The sequence below is a fragment of the Oncorhynchus mykiss genome, chromosome 9 (genome assembly GCF_013265735.2).
Source record: "Oncorhynchus mykiss isolate Arlee chromosome 9, USDA_OmykA_1.1, whole genome shotgun sequence".
Taxonomy (NCBI): Eukaryota; Metazoa; Chordata; class Actinopteri; order Salmoniformes; family Salmonidae; genus Oncorhynchus; species Oncorhynchus mykiss.
In genome coordinates, this window is record NC_048573.1 from 77,006,071 (window position 1) to 77,023,393 (window position 17,323).

The 17,323-nt window shown below is 47.5% G+C and overlaps 1 protein-coding gene across 7 annotated transcripts in view; it reads left to right on the plus strand.

The window, feature by feature from the left end:
- plxnb3 (plexin B3) overlaps positions 1 to 17,323 on the plus strand; it is a 308,336-nt gene that overhangs the window by 106,202 nt on the left and 184,811 nt on the right. For all 7 annotated transcript variants that reach the window (XR_005053403.1, XR_005053402.1, XR_005053404.1 and 4 more), the window contains exon 2: positions 16,793 to 17,060. Coding sequence is in view for 2 of the 7 variants with exons in the window: in XM_036989101.1 (XP_036844996.1) it covers positions 16,809 to 17,060 (252 nt within the window). In the remaining 5 variants the exon portion in view is untranslated. The remainder of the gene's footprint in view (positions 1 to 16,792; positions 17,061 to 17,323) is intronic.

Below are 17,323 nucleotides of genomic sequence, written 5' to 3' on the forward strand. Positions count from 1 at the left end.
CTTGTGTTTCTAGCTCCAACAGTACAGTAACACCTAGCTAAATGCTTGTGTTTCTAGCTCCAACAGTACAGTAACACCTAGCTAAATGCTTGTGTTTCTAGCTCCAACAGTACAGTAACACCTAGCTAAATGCTTGTGTTTCTAGCTCCAACAGTACAGTAACACCTAGCTAAATGCTTGTGTTTCTAGCTCCAACAGTACAGTAACACCTAGCTAAATGCTTGTGTTTCTAGCTCCAACAGTGCAGTAACACCTAGCTAAATGCTTGTGTTTCTAGCTCCAACAGTACAGTAACACCTAGCTAAATGCTTGTGTTTCTAGCTCCAACAGTGCAGTAACACCTAGCTAAATGCTTGTGTTTCTAGCTCCAACAGTACAGTAACACCTAGCTAAATGCTTGTGTTTCTAGCTCCAACAGTACAGTAACACCTAGCTAAATGCTTGTGTTTCTAGCTCCAACAGTACAGTAACACCTAGCTAAATGCTTGTGTTTCTAGCTCCAACAGTACAGTAACACCTAGCTAAATGCTTGTGTTTCTAGCTCCAACAGTACAGTAACACCTAGCTAAATGCTTGTGTTTCTAGCTCCAACAGTACAGTAACACCTAGCTAAATGCTTGTGTTTCTAGCTCCAACAGTACAGTAACACCTAGCTAAATGCTTGTGTTTCTAGCTCCAACAGTGCAGTAACACCTAGCAATAGAAAACAATAGGCACATAATCCAAACACTAAAAATAAAGAAATGAAGAAGAAATATCAGAACTAGTCCGGAATATACAGTGAGTTCCAAACGTATTGGGACAGTGACAATTTATTTTATTGTATTGTCTTTAGCATTTTGCATTTAGCATGGTATAAGTTTAAAGTGCAGACTGTGAGCTTTAATTTTAGGGTATTTTCATCCATATCGGGTGAACCGTTTAGGAATTACAGCACTTTTTGTGCATAGTTTCATATATGGAAGCCCATTCCTGCCACCTAAAAATAAAATACATACACTGATTGGACAAATCATTAGGAACACCTGCTCTTTCAAAGACATAGACTGACCAGGTGAATCCAGGTGACCTGTTAAGTCCACTTCATTCAGTGTAGATGAAGGGGAGGAGAGAGGTTAAGGAAGGATTTTTAAGCCTTGAGACAACTGAGAAATGGGACTGTGCGTGTGTGCCACACAGAGGGGGAACTCGATGTTAGGAAGGTGTTCTTAATGTTTTGTACACTCTGTGTATAGATACATATAGATCATACATTTGTAGCATTGTGTGGCGATTTCCATCTATCTACGGTGCAGAGATCCGCACACCAGGGCCGCCGGCAAACGTGGCGAGCTGGCATTTTCCCCACAGCACTTTGGATTTGGTTTTAGTCAAAATTATTGACACAAAAGAAAAGGCACAGTACTGTTGTTTTGACTGATTCGCCTCAATTTCGTAGACAGGATTTTAATGTTTTCATCCACCTTAGGGCGTCCTACTGCCTAAGCTATGTTGTTGATGTAATTTGAGAAGAGTGTGGGGCGTAGGATTGAACCTTGGGGTACTCCCTTGGTGACAGGCAGTGGCTGAGACAGCAGATTTTCTGACTTTATACACTGCACTCTTTGAGAGAGGTAGTTGGCAAACCAGACCAAAGACTCCTCAGAGACACCAATACTCCTTAGCCGGCCCACAAGAATGGAATGGTCTACTGTATCAAAAGCTTTGGCCAAGTCAATAAAAATAGCAGCACGTCATTGCTTAGAATCAAGGGCGATGGTGACATCATTTAGAACCTTTAAGGTTGCAGTGACACATCCATAACCTGAGTGGAAACCAGATTGCATACCAGAGAGAATACTACAGACATCAAGAAAGACAGTCAGTTGATTATTGACAAGTTTTTCCAACACTCTTGATAAACAGGGCAAAATAGAAATGGGCCTTTAACAGTTAGCATCAGCTTGATCTTGACCTTTTAAATACAGGATGCACCGTGGCTGCCTTCCAAGCAATGGGAACCTCCCCATGTTCTATGTCCACACATATGTTCTATGTCCACACATTGTTCTATGTTCACACATTGTTCTATGTTCACACATTGTTCTATGTTCACACATTGTTCTATGTTCACACATATTGTTCTATGTTCACACATTGTTCTATGTTCACACATATGTTCTATGTCCACACATATGTTCTATGTCCACACATATGTTCTATGTCCACACATTGTTCTATGTTCACACATATGTTCTATGTCCACACATATGTTCTATGTCCACACATATGTTCTATGTCCACACATTGTTCTATGTCCACACATATGTTCTATGTCCACACATATGTTCTATGTCCACACATTGTTCTATGTCCACACATTGTTCTATGTCCACACATATGTTCTATGTCCACACATATGTTCTATGTCCACACATATGTTCTATGTCCACACATTGTTCTATGTCCACACATTGTTCTATGTCCACACATATGTTCTATGTCCACACATATGTCCTATGACCACACATATGTCCACACATATGTTCTATGGCCACACATATGTTCTATGTCCACATATATTATTCTCAAAAAAATTGTCAATTTTTAATACCTTCAAAACACCAATTTAAACACTGTCAATCGGGAATGATAATTCTTCAAGTTTTTGGTATAACGTATTATTGTACCTATAACTATTATTGTAACTATATTCGGTTCTGTTATGTAAAAATGTTTATTCATAATTATGTGATCTTGTGAGATGTTGATTCAGCGCTAATCTAACTTTACTGAACCATTGTGAAGTGATCCTCGTTTATTTGTAATTATAATAAGACAGACAGTGAAGTCAAGGCAATTTGGATCCTAGATCTCGTTGGTGTTGATGATAAGTCAAGGCAGACACACGGTGAATTTGGATCCTAGATCTCGTTGGTGTTGATGATAAGTCAAGGCAGACACACGGGGAATTTGGATCCTAGATCTCGTTGGTGTTGATGATAAGTCAAGGTAGACACACAGTGAATTTGGATCCTAGATCTCGTTGGTGTGATGATAAGTCAAGGCAGACACACGGGGAATTTGGATCCTAGATCTCGTTGGTGTGATGATAAGTCAAGGCAGACACACGGGGAATTTGGATCCTAGATCTCGTTGGTGTGATGATAAGTCAAGGCAGACACACAGGGAATTTGGATCCTAGATCTCGTTGGTGTGATGATAAGTCAAGGCAGACACACGGGGAATTTGGATCCTAGATCTCATTGGTGTGATGATAAATCAAGGCAGACACACTGGGAATTTGGATCCTAGATCTCGTTGGTGTGATGATAAATCAAGGCAGACACACGGGGAATTTGGATCCTAGATCTCGTTGGTGTGATGATAAGTCAAGGCAGACACACGGTGAATTTGGATCCTAGATCTCGTTGGTGTGATGATAAGTCAAGGCAGACACGAAGGTCCATCCAATGGATCGTTTTGTCGACACAATAGAGGTGTTGTGTTTCTCAGACAGTAGGGTGGCTTACCTTTGCTAACGCCGTGCCTCTGCCTCTTCAGTTTGACCCGTTTTCAATTAAGATACAAAAAATATATAAATTACACAACAAAGAATTCGGGCCAGCAGCTCAGGTTGAAAGTGTTTCGTTTCGTGAAGCCAGGCAAGCTAGTGAATGTGGAAACACCAAGTCTCGTAAAGACAATCGGATTGGAATGATAGTGGCTTCCTGCTTGCCTGCACATGCACACACACACACACACACACGACACACGCAGGAACAACACGCGCTCACAAACACACACACACAGAGCCTAGCTGAGTCTCAGCGACATGGGTGTGGCAGCTTGGAGTGTGTCAGTTCTGTTAGCTCACACAGCGCATGTCTGTCTACCTAATACTGATGCACACACACAGTTACACACAGACAGTTACACACACACAGTTACAGACAGACAGACACACACACACACACACACACACAGTTACATAGACACACACACAGTTATAGAGACACACACACACACACACACACACAAAGTTACAGAGACAAACACACGTACAGTTACACACACACAGTTACACACACACACACACACACACACACACACACACACACACACTCAGATATCTACCTAATACCTTCAAAGGGCTGTTCTGTTTGTTCTGTCTGTCTGTCTGTCTGTCTGTCTGTCTGTCTGTCTGTCTGTCTGTCTGTCTGTCTGTCTGTCTGTCTGTCTGTCTGAGTGTAGAAAGCAGCTGCTCTGTCTGTGTCTGTCTGTCTTTCTTTCTTTGTGTGACTGACCGTGTCCTTCAGATTATTGTTGATCTGTGGCTGTCGGTCTAGACGGTGTGTGTGGAGGGCTGATGATGTGTGTTTTCATGTTTTGACTGTGTGTGGGGGGTGGGGGGTGGGGGGGGGGGAGTGAGAGAGAGGGTAGGTGGGTGTGTTCTGAGTGTCTGTCTTTCTGTCTGAGACTGGAGGTATTTACCTCTGCAGTGTGGGACACACACACACACACACACACACACACACACACACTCAGATATCTACCTAATACCTTCAAAGGGCTGTTCTGTTTGTTCTGTCTGTCTGTCTGTCTGTCTGTCTGTCTGTCTGTCTGTCTGTCTGTCTGTCTGTCTGTCTGTCTGTCTGTCTGTCTGTCTGTCTGTCTGAGTGTAGAAAGCAGCTGCTCTGTCTGTGTCTGTCTGTCTTTCTTTCTTTGTGTGACTGACCGTGTCCTTCAGATTATTGTTGATCTGTGGCTGTCGGTCTAGACGGTGTGTGTGGAGGGCTGATGATGTGTGTTTTCATGTTTTGACTGTGTGTGGGGGGTGGGGGGGTGGGGGGGGGGAGTGAGAGAGAGGGTAGGTGGGTGTGTTCTGAGTGTCTGTCTTTCTGTCTGAGACTGGAGGTATTTACCTCTGCAGTGTGGGAGAGAGATATGGTGTGGGTGTGTGTGTGTGTGGGGGGGGGAGCAAGTGTGAGAGAGAGAGGGTGTGTGTGTGTGTGTGTGGGGAGGGAGGGTGTATACTGTACTCTCATTGTAATTGTGGCATCGGCTGTTTCTGTGTCTGGTATCAAATCAAAGTTTATTTGTCACTTGCGTCGAATACAACAGGTGTAGATCTATATATACAGGCTATATACAGGGTATTACGGTACAGAGTCAATGTGGAGGCTATATACAGGGTATTACGGTACAGAGTCAATGTGGAGGCTATATACAGGGTATTACGGTACAGAGTCAATGTGGAGGCTATATACAGGGTATTACGGTACAGAGTCAATGTGGAGGCTATATACAGGGTATTACGGTACAGAGTCAATGTGGAGGCTATATACAGGGTATTACGGTACAGAGTCAATGTGGAGGCTATATACAGGGTATTACGGTACAGAGTCAATGTGGAGGCTATATACAGGGTATTACGGTACAGAGTCAATGTGGAGGCTATATACAGGGTATTACGGTACAGAGTCAATGTGGAGGCTATATACAGGGTGTTACGGTACAGAGTCAATGTGGAGGCTATATACAGGGTGTTACGGTACAGAGTCAATGTGGAGACTATATACAGGGTATTACGGTACAGAGTCAATGTGGAGGCTATATACAGGGTATTACGGTACAGAGTCAATGTGGAGGCTATATACAGGGTATTACGGTACAGAGTCAATGTGGAGGCTATATACAGGGTATTACGGTACAGAGTCAATGTGGAGACTATATACAGGGTATTACGGTACAGAGTCAATGTGGAGGCTATATACAGGGTATTACGGTACAGAGTCAATGTGGAGGCTATATACAGGGGGTATTACGGTACAGAGTCAATATACAGGGTATTACGGTACAGAGTCAATGTGGAGGCTATATACAGGGTGTTACGGTACAGAGTCAATGTGGAGGCTATATACAGGGTATTACGGTACAGAGTCAATGTGGAGGCTATATACAGGGTGTTACGGTACAGAGTCAATGTGGAGGCTATATACAGGGTGTTACGGTACAGAGTCAATGTGGAGGCTATATACAGGGTGTTACGGTACAGAGTCAATGTGGAGGCTATATACAGGGGGTACCGGTACAGAGTCAATGTGGAGACTATATACAGGGTGTTACGGTACAGAGTCAATGTGGAGGCTATATACAGGGTGTTACGGTACAGAGTCAATGTGGAGGCTATATACAGGGGGTATTACGGTACAGAGTCAATATACAGGGTATTACAGTACAGAGTCAATGTGGAGGCTATATACAGGGTGTTACGGTACAGAGTCAATGTGGAGGCTATATACAGGGTATTACGGTACAGAGTCAATGTGGAGGCTATATACAGGGTGTTACGGTACAGAGTCAATGTGGAGGCTATATACAGGGGGTACCGGTACAGAGTCAGTGTGGAGGCTATATACAGGGGGTACCGGTACAGAGTCAATGTGGAGGCTATATACAGGGTGTTACGGTACAGAGTCAATGTGGAGGCTATATACAGGGGGTACCGGTACAGTGTCAATGTGGAGGCTATATACAGGGTATTACGGTACAGAGTCAATGTGGAGGCTATATACAAGGTGTCACGGTACAGAGTCAATGTGGAGGCTATATACAGAGGGTACCGGTACAGAGTCAATGTGGAGGCTATATACAGGGGGTACCGGTACAGAGTCAATGTGGAGGCTATATACAGGGGGGGCTGGTACAGAGTCAATGTGGAGGCTATATACAGGGTATTACGGTACAGAGTCAATGTGGAGGCTATATACAGGGTGTTACGGTACAGAGTCAATGTGGAGGTATATACAGAGGGTACCGGTACAGAGTCAATGTGGAGGCTATATACAGGGGGTACCGGTACAGAGTCAATGTGGAGGCCATATACAGGGGGGGCTGGTACAGAGTCAATGTGGAGGCTATATGCAGGGGGTACCGGTACAGAGTCAATGTGGAGGCTATATACGGGGGGTACCGGTACAGAGTCAATGTGGAGGCTAGATACAGGGTATTACGGTACAGAGTCAATGTGGAGGCTATATTCAGGGGGTACCGGTACAGAGTCAATGTGGAGGCTATATACAGGGGGTACCGGTACATAGTCAATGTGGAGGCTATATACAGGGGGTACCTGCAGAGAGAACAGTCTATGACTAAGGTGGCTGGAGTCTTTTATCATTTGTAGGGCCTTCCTCTGACACCGCCTGGTATAGAGGTCCTGGATGGCAGGAAGCTTGGCCCCAGTTATGTACTGAGCCGTACGCACTACCCTCTGTAGTGTCTTGCGGTTGGAGGCCGATCAGTTGCCATACCAGGAAGTGATGCAACCAGGATGCTCTCGATGGTACAGCTGTAGAACCTTTTGAAGATCTGGGGACCCATGCAAAATCTTTTCAGTCTCCTGAGGGGGAATAGGCGTTGTCGTGCCCTCTTCACGACTGTCATGGTGTGTTTGGACCATGATAGTTTGTTGGTGATGTGGACACCAAGGAACTTGAAGCTCTCAACCTGATCCACTGCAGCCCGGTCGATGAGATTGGGTGCGTGCTCGGTCCTCCTTTTCCTGTAGTCTACAATCATCTCCTTTGTCTTGCTCACATTGAGGGAGAGGTTGTTGTCACACTGCCAGGTCTGTAACCTCCTGCCTATAGGCTGTCTCATCGCTGTCGATGATCAGGCCTACCACTGTTGTGTCGCTGGCAAACTTAATGATGGTTTTGGAGTCGTGCCTGGCCATGCAGCCATGAGTGAACAGGGGGTACATGAGGGGGCTGAGCATGAATAATGAACAGCATTCTCATGTAGGTGTTCCTCTTGTCCAGGTGGGAAAGGGCAGTGTGGAGTGCAATAGAGATTCCATAATCTGTGGATCTGTTGGGGCGGTATGCAAATTGAGTGGTTCTAGGGTTTCTGGGATAATGGTGTTGATGTGAGCCATGACCAGCCTTTCAAAGCACTTCATGGCTACAGACGTAAGTGCTACGGGTCGGTAGTCATTTTAGCAGGTTACCTTAGTGTTCTTCGGCACAGGCACTATGGTGATCAGCTTAAAACATGTAGGTATTACAGACTCAGACAGGGAGAGGTTAAAAATGTCAGTGAAGACATTTGCCAGTTGGTCAGCGCATGCTCGGAGTACACGTCCTGGTAATCCGTCTGGCCCTGCTGCCTTGTGAATGTTGACCTGTTTAAAGGTCTTACTCACATTGGCTACGGAGAGCATGATCACAAAGTCGTCCAGAACAGCTGATGCTCTCATGCATGCTTCAGTGTTTGCCTCGAAGCGAGCGTTGAAGTAATTTAGCTTGTCTGGTAGGCTCGTGTCACTGGGCAGCTCGCGACTGTGCTTCCCTTTGTAGTCTGTAATCATTTGCAAGCCCTGCCACATAAGACGAGCGTTGGTGGTGTAGTACGATTCAATCTTAGCCCTGTATTGACTCTTTGCCTGGTTGATGGTTCGTCGCAGAGCATAATGGGATTTCTTATAACCTTCCGGGTTAGAGTCACGCTCCTTGAAACGGCAGCTCTAACCTTTAGCTTGGTGTGGATGTTGCCTCTCATCCATGGCTTCTGGTTGGGATATGTATGTACAGTCACTGTGGGGACGACCTAATCGATGCACTTATTGATGTGACTGATGTGGTGTACTCGTCAATCCCATCGAAAGAATCCCGGAACGTATTCCAGTCTGTGATAGCAGAACAGTCCTGTAGTTTAGCATCTGTTTCATATGACCACTTCTGTATTGAGCGAGTCACTGGTGCTTCCTGCTTTAGTTTTTGCTTGTAAGAAGGAATCAGGAGGATATAATTATGGTCAGACTTGCCAAATGGAGCGCGAGGGAGAGCTTTGTACGCATCTCTGTGTGTAGAGTAAAGGTGGTCTAGAGTTGTTTCCCCCTCTGGTTGCACATTTAACATACTTGTAGAAATGAGGTAAAACAGCTTATCATGAGGTACTCTACCTCAGGCGAGCAAAACCTAGAGACTTCCTTACTATTAGATTTCGTGCACCAGCTGTTACCGACAAATAGACACAGAGCCAGCTAGCTGTATGTTACCCATGCCGTCTTTCAGCCACTACTTGTCTTACCGGAGGCGGCTGTTCTATCTGGCCGACTCGGTGAAACATAAGATATGAGTGAGTAGTGAGTGGAATTCTGACTCTGGTACAAGGAACAACTTAGCCAGGCAACACTCCCAGCAGCTACGACCTAGCCAGGCAACACTCCAAGCAGCTACGACCTAGCCAGGCAACACTCCCAGCAGCTACGACCTAGCCAGGCAACACTCCCAGCAGCTACGACCTAGCCAGGCAACACTCCCAGCAGCTACGACCTAGCCACGCAACACTCCCAGCAGCTACGACCTAGCCAGGCGACACTCCCAGCAGCTATGACCTAGCCAGGCAACACTCCCATAAGCTACGACCTAGCCAGGCAACACTCCCAGCAGCTACGACCTAGCCAGGCAACACTCCCAGCAGCTACGACATAGCCAGGCAACACTCCCAGCAGCTACGACCTAGCCAGGCAACACTCCCAGCAGCTACGACCTAGCCAGGCAACACTCCCAGCAGCTACGACCTAGCCAGGCAACACTCCCAGCAGCTACGACCTAGCCAGGCAACACTCCCAGCAGCTACGACCTAGCCAGGCAACACTCCCAGCAGCTACGACCTAGCCAGGCAACACTCCCAGCAGCTACGACCTAGCCAGGCAACACTCCCAGCAGCTACGACCTAGCCAAGCAACACTCCCATAAGCTACGACCTAGCCAAGCAACACTCCCATAAGCTACGACCTAGCCAGGCAACACTCCCATAAGCTACGACCTAGCCAGGCAACACTCCCAGCAGCTACGACCTAGCCAGGCAACACTCCCAGCAGCTACGACCTAGCCAGGCAACACTCCCAGCAGCTACGACCTAGCCAGGCAACACTCCCAGCAGCTACGACCTAGCCAGGCAACACTCCCAGCAGCTAGGACCTAGCCAGGCAACACTCCCAGCAGCTACGACCTAGCCAGGCAACACTCCCAGCAGCTACGACCTAGCCAGGCAACACTCCCAGCAGCTACGACCTAGCCTGGGAGAGGGAGAGAGAGAGACAGGAAGAGGGAAGAAAGCTCCAGAGACTGACAGAAAAGCTGCTGCTGCAACTGTGTGATGTGAAGAGGGATGGTGGGAACTGGGGGGAGGGAGAAAAGAAAAGGGGAGGAAGAGAGAAAAAAGGGAAAAGGGGAGTGAAAGATGACAAACACTTTTACAATGAGTTACACCAACCGTTACACCAACACTTTTACAAACAGGTTAAGTGTGCCTTGAATTCTAAATAAATCACAGACAGTGCCAACAGCAAAGCACCCCCACACCATAACACCTCCTCCTCCATGCTTCACGGTGGGAACCACACATGCGGAGATCATCCATTCACCCACACCGTGTCTCACAAAGACACGGCAGTTGAGACCAAAAATCTCCAATTTGGACCCCAGACAAAAGGACAAATTTCCACCGGTTTAATGTCCATTGCTTGTGTTTCTTGGTCCAAGCAAGTCTCTTCTTCTTATTGGTGTCCTTTAGTAGTGGTTTCTTTGCAGCAATTTGACCATGAAGGCCTGATTCACTCTCTGAACAGTTGATATTGAGATGTCTGTTACTTGAACTCTGTGAAATATTCATTTGGGCTGCAATCTGAGGTGCAGTTAACTCTAATGAACTCATCCTGTGCAGCAGAGGTAACTCTGTGTCTTCCTTTCCTGTGGTGGTCCTCATGAGAGCCAGTTCCATTTTAGTGCTCAAATGTTTTTTTGCGACTGCACTTGAAGAAACATTCAAAGTTCTTGAAACATTCCGTATTGACTGACCTTCATGTCTCAAAGTAATGATGGACTGTTGTTTCTCTTTGCTTATTTGAGCTGTTCTTGCCATAATATGGACTTGGTCTTTTACCAAATAGGTCTATCTTCTGTATACCACCCCTACCTTGTCACAACACAACTGATTGGCTTAAACACATTACGAAGGAAAGTAATTCCACAAATTAACAATGCACACCTGTTCATTAAAATGCATTCCAGGTGACTACCTCATGAATCTGGTTGAGAGAATGCCAAGATTGTGCAAAGCTGTCATCAAGGCAAAGGGTGGCTACTTTGAATAATCTCAAATATAAAATATGTTTTCATTACAGAATGGATTCGTGTAAACTCTGGCTTCTCCTTACAGAATGGGATCATGTAAACTCTTACACAGCGAGGGCCTTAATTGAAAATTTCACTTTAATCTTAAATAGCGTGGCAAACTGTCCATTCTAACTAGCGTCAGACCCTTTGAAGGTGAGGAGAGATGCTGGTGTTGGGCAATGAGAGAAAATGTTATATGCATACTGATCATGTTGGGGCAATTCATCCCTTTTTATTTCTCTTCTTGGGCAATGTCCCAAATGGCACCCTATTCCCTTTTATAGTGCACTACTTTAGACCCTATTTCCTTTTATAGTGCACTACTTTAGACCCTATTTCATTTTATAGTGCACTACACTGCACCACCAAATGGCACCCTATTTCCTTTTATAGTGCACTACTTTAGACCCTATTTCATTTTATAGTGCACTACACTGCACCACCAAATGGCACCCTATTTCCTTTTATAGTGCACTACTTTAGACCCTATTTCCTTTTATAGTGCACTACACTGCGCCACCAAATGGCACACTATTTCCTTTTATAGTGCACTACACTGCACCACCAAATGGCACCCTATTTCCTTTTATAGTGCACTACTGTTGACCAGGGCTCTGGTCAAAGGGAATAGGATGCCGCTTGGGACGAAGCCCCCTTCTCTTTCATATCCAGAGCCCCGAGACGTCTGCGCTCGCTGCTGCTGCAACATAAATTACAGATGAACCTCTTCTCCCTCCTCCTCCCTCCTCCCCAAAGTCTCTCTTCTCCCTCCTCTACTCCATGTTCTCCTCTGAGGTTCTCTGTTTGGTTTTGTGTTTTGAAAGTGAAATGATATTCAACATATTCAATGTATTGAGAGAAACCGGCTTGCAGTATGCAGATGAGTCTCTGTACTTTGAGGAGGAGGGAGGGAGGAGGAAGGAGACTTTGAGGAGAAGAGAGACTTTGATGAGGAGGGAGGAGGAGAGAGACGAGAGAGACTGATGAGGAGAGAGAAGAGAGAGACTGAGGAGGGAGTAGGAGAGAGAAGAGAGAGACTGATGAGGAGGGAGGAGGAGAGAGAAGAGAAAGACTGATGAGGAGGGAGGAGGAGAGAAGAGAGAGACTGATGAGGAGGAGAGAGAAGAGAGAGACTGATGAGGAGGGAGAATAGAGAGACTTTGAAGAGGAGGGATGAAGAGAGAGTAGATAGAGACTGGGGAGGAGGGAGGAGGAGAGAGAAACAGGAGGGAGGGAGGAGGAGAGAGAATAGAGAGACTTTGAAGAGGAGGCAGGGAGGAAGAGAGAAACAGGAGGGAGAGAGAAGAGAGACTGAGGAGGAGGGAGGGAGAAGGAGAGAGAAGAGAGACTGAGGAGGAGCGAGGGAGGAAGGGAGAGAGAAGAGAGACTGAGGAGGAGCGAGGGAGGAAGAGAGAGTAGAGAGAGACTTTGGGGAGGAGGGAGGGAGGAAGAGAGAAACAGGAGGGAGGGAGGAGGAGAGAGACTGAGGAGGAGCGAGGGAGGAAGAGAGAGGAGAGACTGAAGAGGAGGGAGGAGGAGGGAGAATAGAGAGTCTTTGGGGAGGAGGGAGGGAGGGAGTAGAGAGAGACTTTGGGGAGGAGGGAGGAGGAAGGAGTAGAGAGACTGGGGAGGACGGAGGGAGGGAGTAGAGAGAGACTTTGGGGAGGAGGGAGGAGGAAGGAGTAGAGAGAGACTTTGGAGAGGAGGGAGTAGAGAGAGACTGAAGAGGAGGGAGGAAGAGGAAGGAGTAGAGAGACTTTGGGGAGGAGGGAGGGAGGGAGTAGAGAGAGACTGAAGAGGAGGGAGGAAGAGGGAGAATAGAGAGACTTTGGGGAGGAGGGAGGAGGAGGGAGTAGAGAGACTTTGGGGAGGAGGGAGGAGGAGGGAGTAGAGAGACTTTGGGGAGGAGGAGGGAGTAGAGAGACTTTGGGGAGGGAGGAGGGAGTAGAGAGAGACTTTGGGGAGGAGGAGGAGGGAGGAGGAGAGTAGAGAGAGACTTTGAGGAGGAGGAGGAGGGAGGAGGAGGGAGTAGAGAGACTTTGGGGAGGAGGAGGAGGAGGGAGGAGGAGGAGGGAGTAGAGAGACTTTGGGGAGGAGGATGAGGGAGGAGGAGGGAGTAGAGAGAGACTTTGGGGAGGAGGGAGGAGGAGGGAGAGACTTTGGGGAGGGAGGAGGGAGTAGAGAGAGACTTTGGGGAGGAGGAGGGAGGAGGAGAGCGTAGAGAGAGACTTTGAGGAGGAGGAGGAGGGAGGAGGAGGGAGTAGAGAGACTTTGGGGAGGAGGATGAGGGAGGAGGAGGGAGTAGAGAGAGACTTTGGGGAGGAGGAAGGAGTAGAGAGAGACTTTGGGGAGGAGGGAGGAGGAGGGAGAGACTTTGGAGAGGAGGAAGGAGTAGAGAGAGACTTTGGGGAGGAGGAAGGAGTAGAGAGACTTTGGGGAGGAGGGAGGAGGAGGGAGAGACTTTGGGGAGGAGGAGGGAGAGACTTTGGGGAGGAGGGAGGAGGAGGGAGAGACTTTGGGGAGGAGGGAGGAGGAGGGAGAGACTTTGGGGAGGAGGGAGGAGGAGGGAGAGACTTTGGGGAGGAGGGAGGAGGAGGGAGAGACTTTGGGGAGGAGGGAGGAGGAGGGAGAGACTTTGGGGAGGAGGGAGAAGGAGGGAGAGACTTTGGGGAGGAGGGAGGAGGAGGGAGAGACTTTGGGGAGGAGGGAGGAGGAGGGAGTAGAGAGACTTTGGGGAGGAGGGAGGAGGAGGGAGAGACTTTGGGGAGGAGGGAGGAGGAGGGAGTAGAGAGACTTTGGGGAGGAGGGAGGAGGAGGGAGAGACTTTGGGGAGGAGGGAGGAGGAGGGAGTAGAGAGACTTTGGGGAGGAGGGAGGAGGAGGGAGAGACTTTGGGGAGGAGGGAGGAGGAGGGAGAGACTTTGGGGAGGAGGGAGAGACTTTGGGGAGGAGGGAGAGGGGGGAGAGACTTTGGGGAGGAGGGAGAGACTTTGGGGAGGAGGGAGAGGGGGGAGAGACTTTGGGGAGGAGGGAGAGACTTTGGGGAGGAGGGAGGAGGAGGGAGAGACTTTGAGGAGGAGGGAGGAGGAGGGAGAGACTTTGGGGAGGATGGAGGAGGAGGGAGAGACTTTGGGGAGGAGGGAGAGACTTTGGGGAGGAGGGAGGAGGAGGAAGATCTATGCAGCAGTAGTACGTGGTTTTGTTTTGTTCTCTAATTTTACAGCAAGAGAAGAAGGTTAAAGAAGTCAGTAGGATTACAGCTAGCCTGGTCCCAGATCTGTTTTACAGCAAGAGAAGAAGGTTAAAGAAGTCAGTAGGATTACAGCTAGCCTGGTCCCAGATCTGTTTTACAGCAAGAGGAGAAGGTTAAAGAAGTCAGTAGGATTACAGCTAGCCTGGTCCCAGATCTGTTTTACAGCAAGAGGAGAAGGTTAAAGAAGTCAGTAGGATTACAGCTAGCCTGGTCCCAGATCTGTTTTACAGCAAGAGGAGAAGGTTTAAGAAGTCAGTAGGATTACAGCTAGCCTGGTCCCAGATCTGTTTTACAACAAGAGGAGAAGGTTAAAGAAGTCAGTAGGATTACAGCTAGCCTGGTCCCAGATCTGTTTTACAGCAAGAGGAGAAGGTTAAAGAAGTCAGTAGGATTACAGCTAGCCTGGTCCCAGATCTGTTTTACAGCAAGAGAAGAAGGTTAAAGAAGTCAGTAGGATTACAGCTAGCCTGGTCCCAGATCTGTTTTACAGCAAGAGGAGAAGGTTAAAGAAGTCAGTAGGATTACAGCTAGCCTGGTCCCAGATCTGTTTTACAGCAAGAGGAGAAGGTTAAAGAAGTCAGTAGGATTACAGCTAGCCTGGTCCCAGATCTGTTTTACAGCAAGAGGAGAAGGTTAAAGAAGTCAGTAGGATTACAGCTAGCCTGGTCCCAGATCTGTTTTACAGCAAGAGAAGAAGGTTAAAGAAGTCAGTAGGATTACAGCTAGCCTGGTCCCAGATCTGTTTTACAGCAAGGGGAGAAGGTTAAAGAAGTCAGTAGGATTACAGCTAGCCTGGTCCCAGATCTGTTTTACAGCAAGAGAAGAAGGTTAAAGAAGTCAGTAGGATTACAGCTAGCCTGGTCCCAGATCTGTTTTACAGCAAGAGGAGAAGGTTAAAGAAGTCAGTAGGATTACAGCTAGCCTGGTCCCAGATCTGTTTTACAGCAAGAGGAGAAGGTTAAAGAAGTCAGTAGGATTACAGCTAGCCTGGTCCCAGATCTGTTTTACAGCAAGAGGAGAAGGTTAAAGAAGTCAGTAGGATTACAGCTAGCCTGGTCCCAGATCTGTTTTACAGCAAGAGGAGAAGGTTAAAGAAGTCAGTAGGATTACAGCTAGCCTGGTCCCAGATCTGTTTTACAGCAAGAGGAGAAGGTTAAAGAAGTCAGTAGGATTACAGCTAGCCTGGTCCCAGATCTGTTTTACAGCAAGAGGAGAAGGTTAAAGAAGTCAGTAGGATTACAGCTAGCCTGGTCCCAGATCTGTTGCTGCCGTTGTCAAGCTAAATGTGACAGTCAGTGACATGAATTGACATGATGGCACAAACCGACTTCCACCCAGGATGTAATGTATTACTGCTAGCTAACTGGTGCCAGACCTTGTGATTTACTGTCTCTACCTTCACTAATAACATGACACATGGCTCATGCAGACACTTTGGTAACTTCTAAATAAGGCTGACTGGTACTGGACTTTAGCCTTCGGTCTATTTCCTGTCTGTCAGCCGTCCGACTCTGTCGTCTTCCCTGAAGACACAGAAGTCAGATTGATTTCATTAAACCAACAACAGGGTGGTGCCGGAGTGACGAGGGTTTGTGTGTTATGTGTGGGACTGTCTTTCTGTGGGAGTCACCTTCAGTATCTGTTTACTTTCCTGACTGAAACAGGACGTCTTGTATCAAGGGGCTGCATGTGTTGTCCTTTGTGTGGTATGTGTTGTCCTTTGTGTGCGTGTGTATGTGTGTGTGTGTTGTCCTGTGTGTGTGTTGTCCTGTGTGTGTGTTGCCCTTTGTGTGTGTGTGTTGTCCTTTTTGTGTGTGTGTGTGTGTGTGTGTGTGTGTGTGTGTGTGTGTGTGTGTGTGTGTGTGTGTGTTGTCCTATCTGCGTTGTGATGTCTTTTTTATCAGGTATGTGCTGCTCCGTGTTCCAAATGATGTCCTATTCCCATATAGTGCACTACTTTTATCCCAGAGCACTAGATAAGGGATAGGGTGCCCTTAGGGGACTCATGTTGTCTATGGCTCTCTAGGACCAGCATCAACACATCCTGTGTGGGCAGAAGAAGAAGAGGACATGACCTTTGTTTAGCTGAGCCTCCGCCTCACTTGTCAGAGTAGGATCTTCTGCTGGTGCTGTGTGTGCGTATATGTGTGTGTGTGTGTGTGTGTGCGTGTGTGTGTGTCTGAAGGTGGGGGAGCTTTGAAGAACAAAAGAAAGTGTTTGAAGCAAGGGGAAGTCTTTGTGTGTTTGAGTGAGAGACAGAGAGATGCAGGCAGTGAAGTGTGTCTGTGGGTATATAGTGGTTAGTATCCTCAGAGGAAAACACTCCTCGCTCTCTCTCTCTTCCTCATCCTCATCCTCTTCTCTCTTTTTTCCAGCAGGTAAGCGGGTGCCATGCCAGCTGCTGTTCCCCCTCTGCTCCCCCTCTCCACCTGGTGGTGGTGTCTGGTACTGCTGCAGCTTCCACAGGCCCTGACCCAGCCCCAGCTGGACCCTAACCCAGAGAAGGCCTCTCCCGCTGGGCAGGCCTTCCCTTACCTCTCCCTGGATGGATCTCCCCTCAACCACCTCCTACTGGACCCCAGGTCTGGTTATCTGTACGTGGGGGCGGTCAACCATCTCTACCATCTGTCCCCTGACCTCCAGGTAATTACAATGTCTTTAATCACCCGGCTCCAGTTTTTCCAAAGTTATCCATCTGGTTGTTTGGCTTATGGGATATGCAGAAATGCATAGAAATATAATGAATAGAACAGAGCCTTATCGTACCAAGCAGGATGAGGAGTTAGCCAGGTAACGTTGGTCAACTCTTGAGTTCAACTCGGGAAAACCGGTACCAAGAAAGTGGCTCCCCTTTTAGCCAGGTACATTTCTATGGTAACGAATCATTCATAACTAACCTGCAGGGC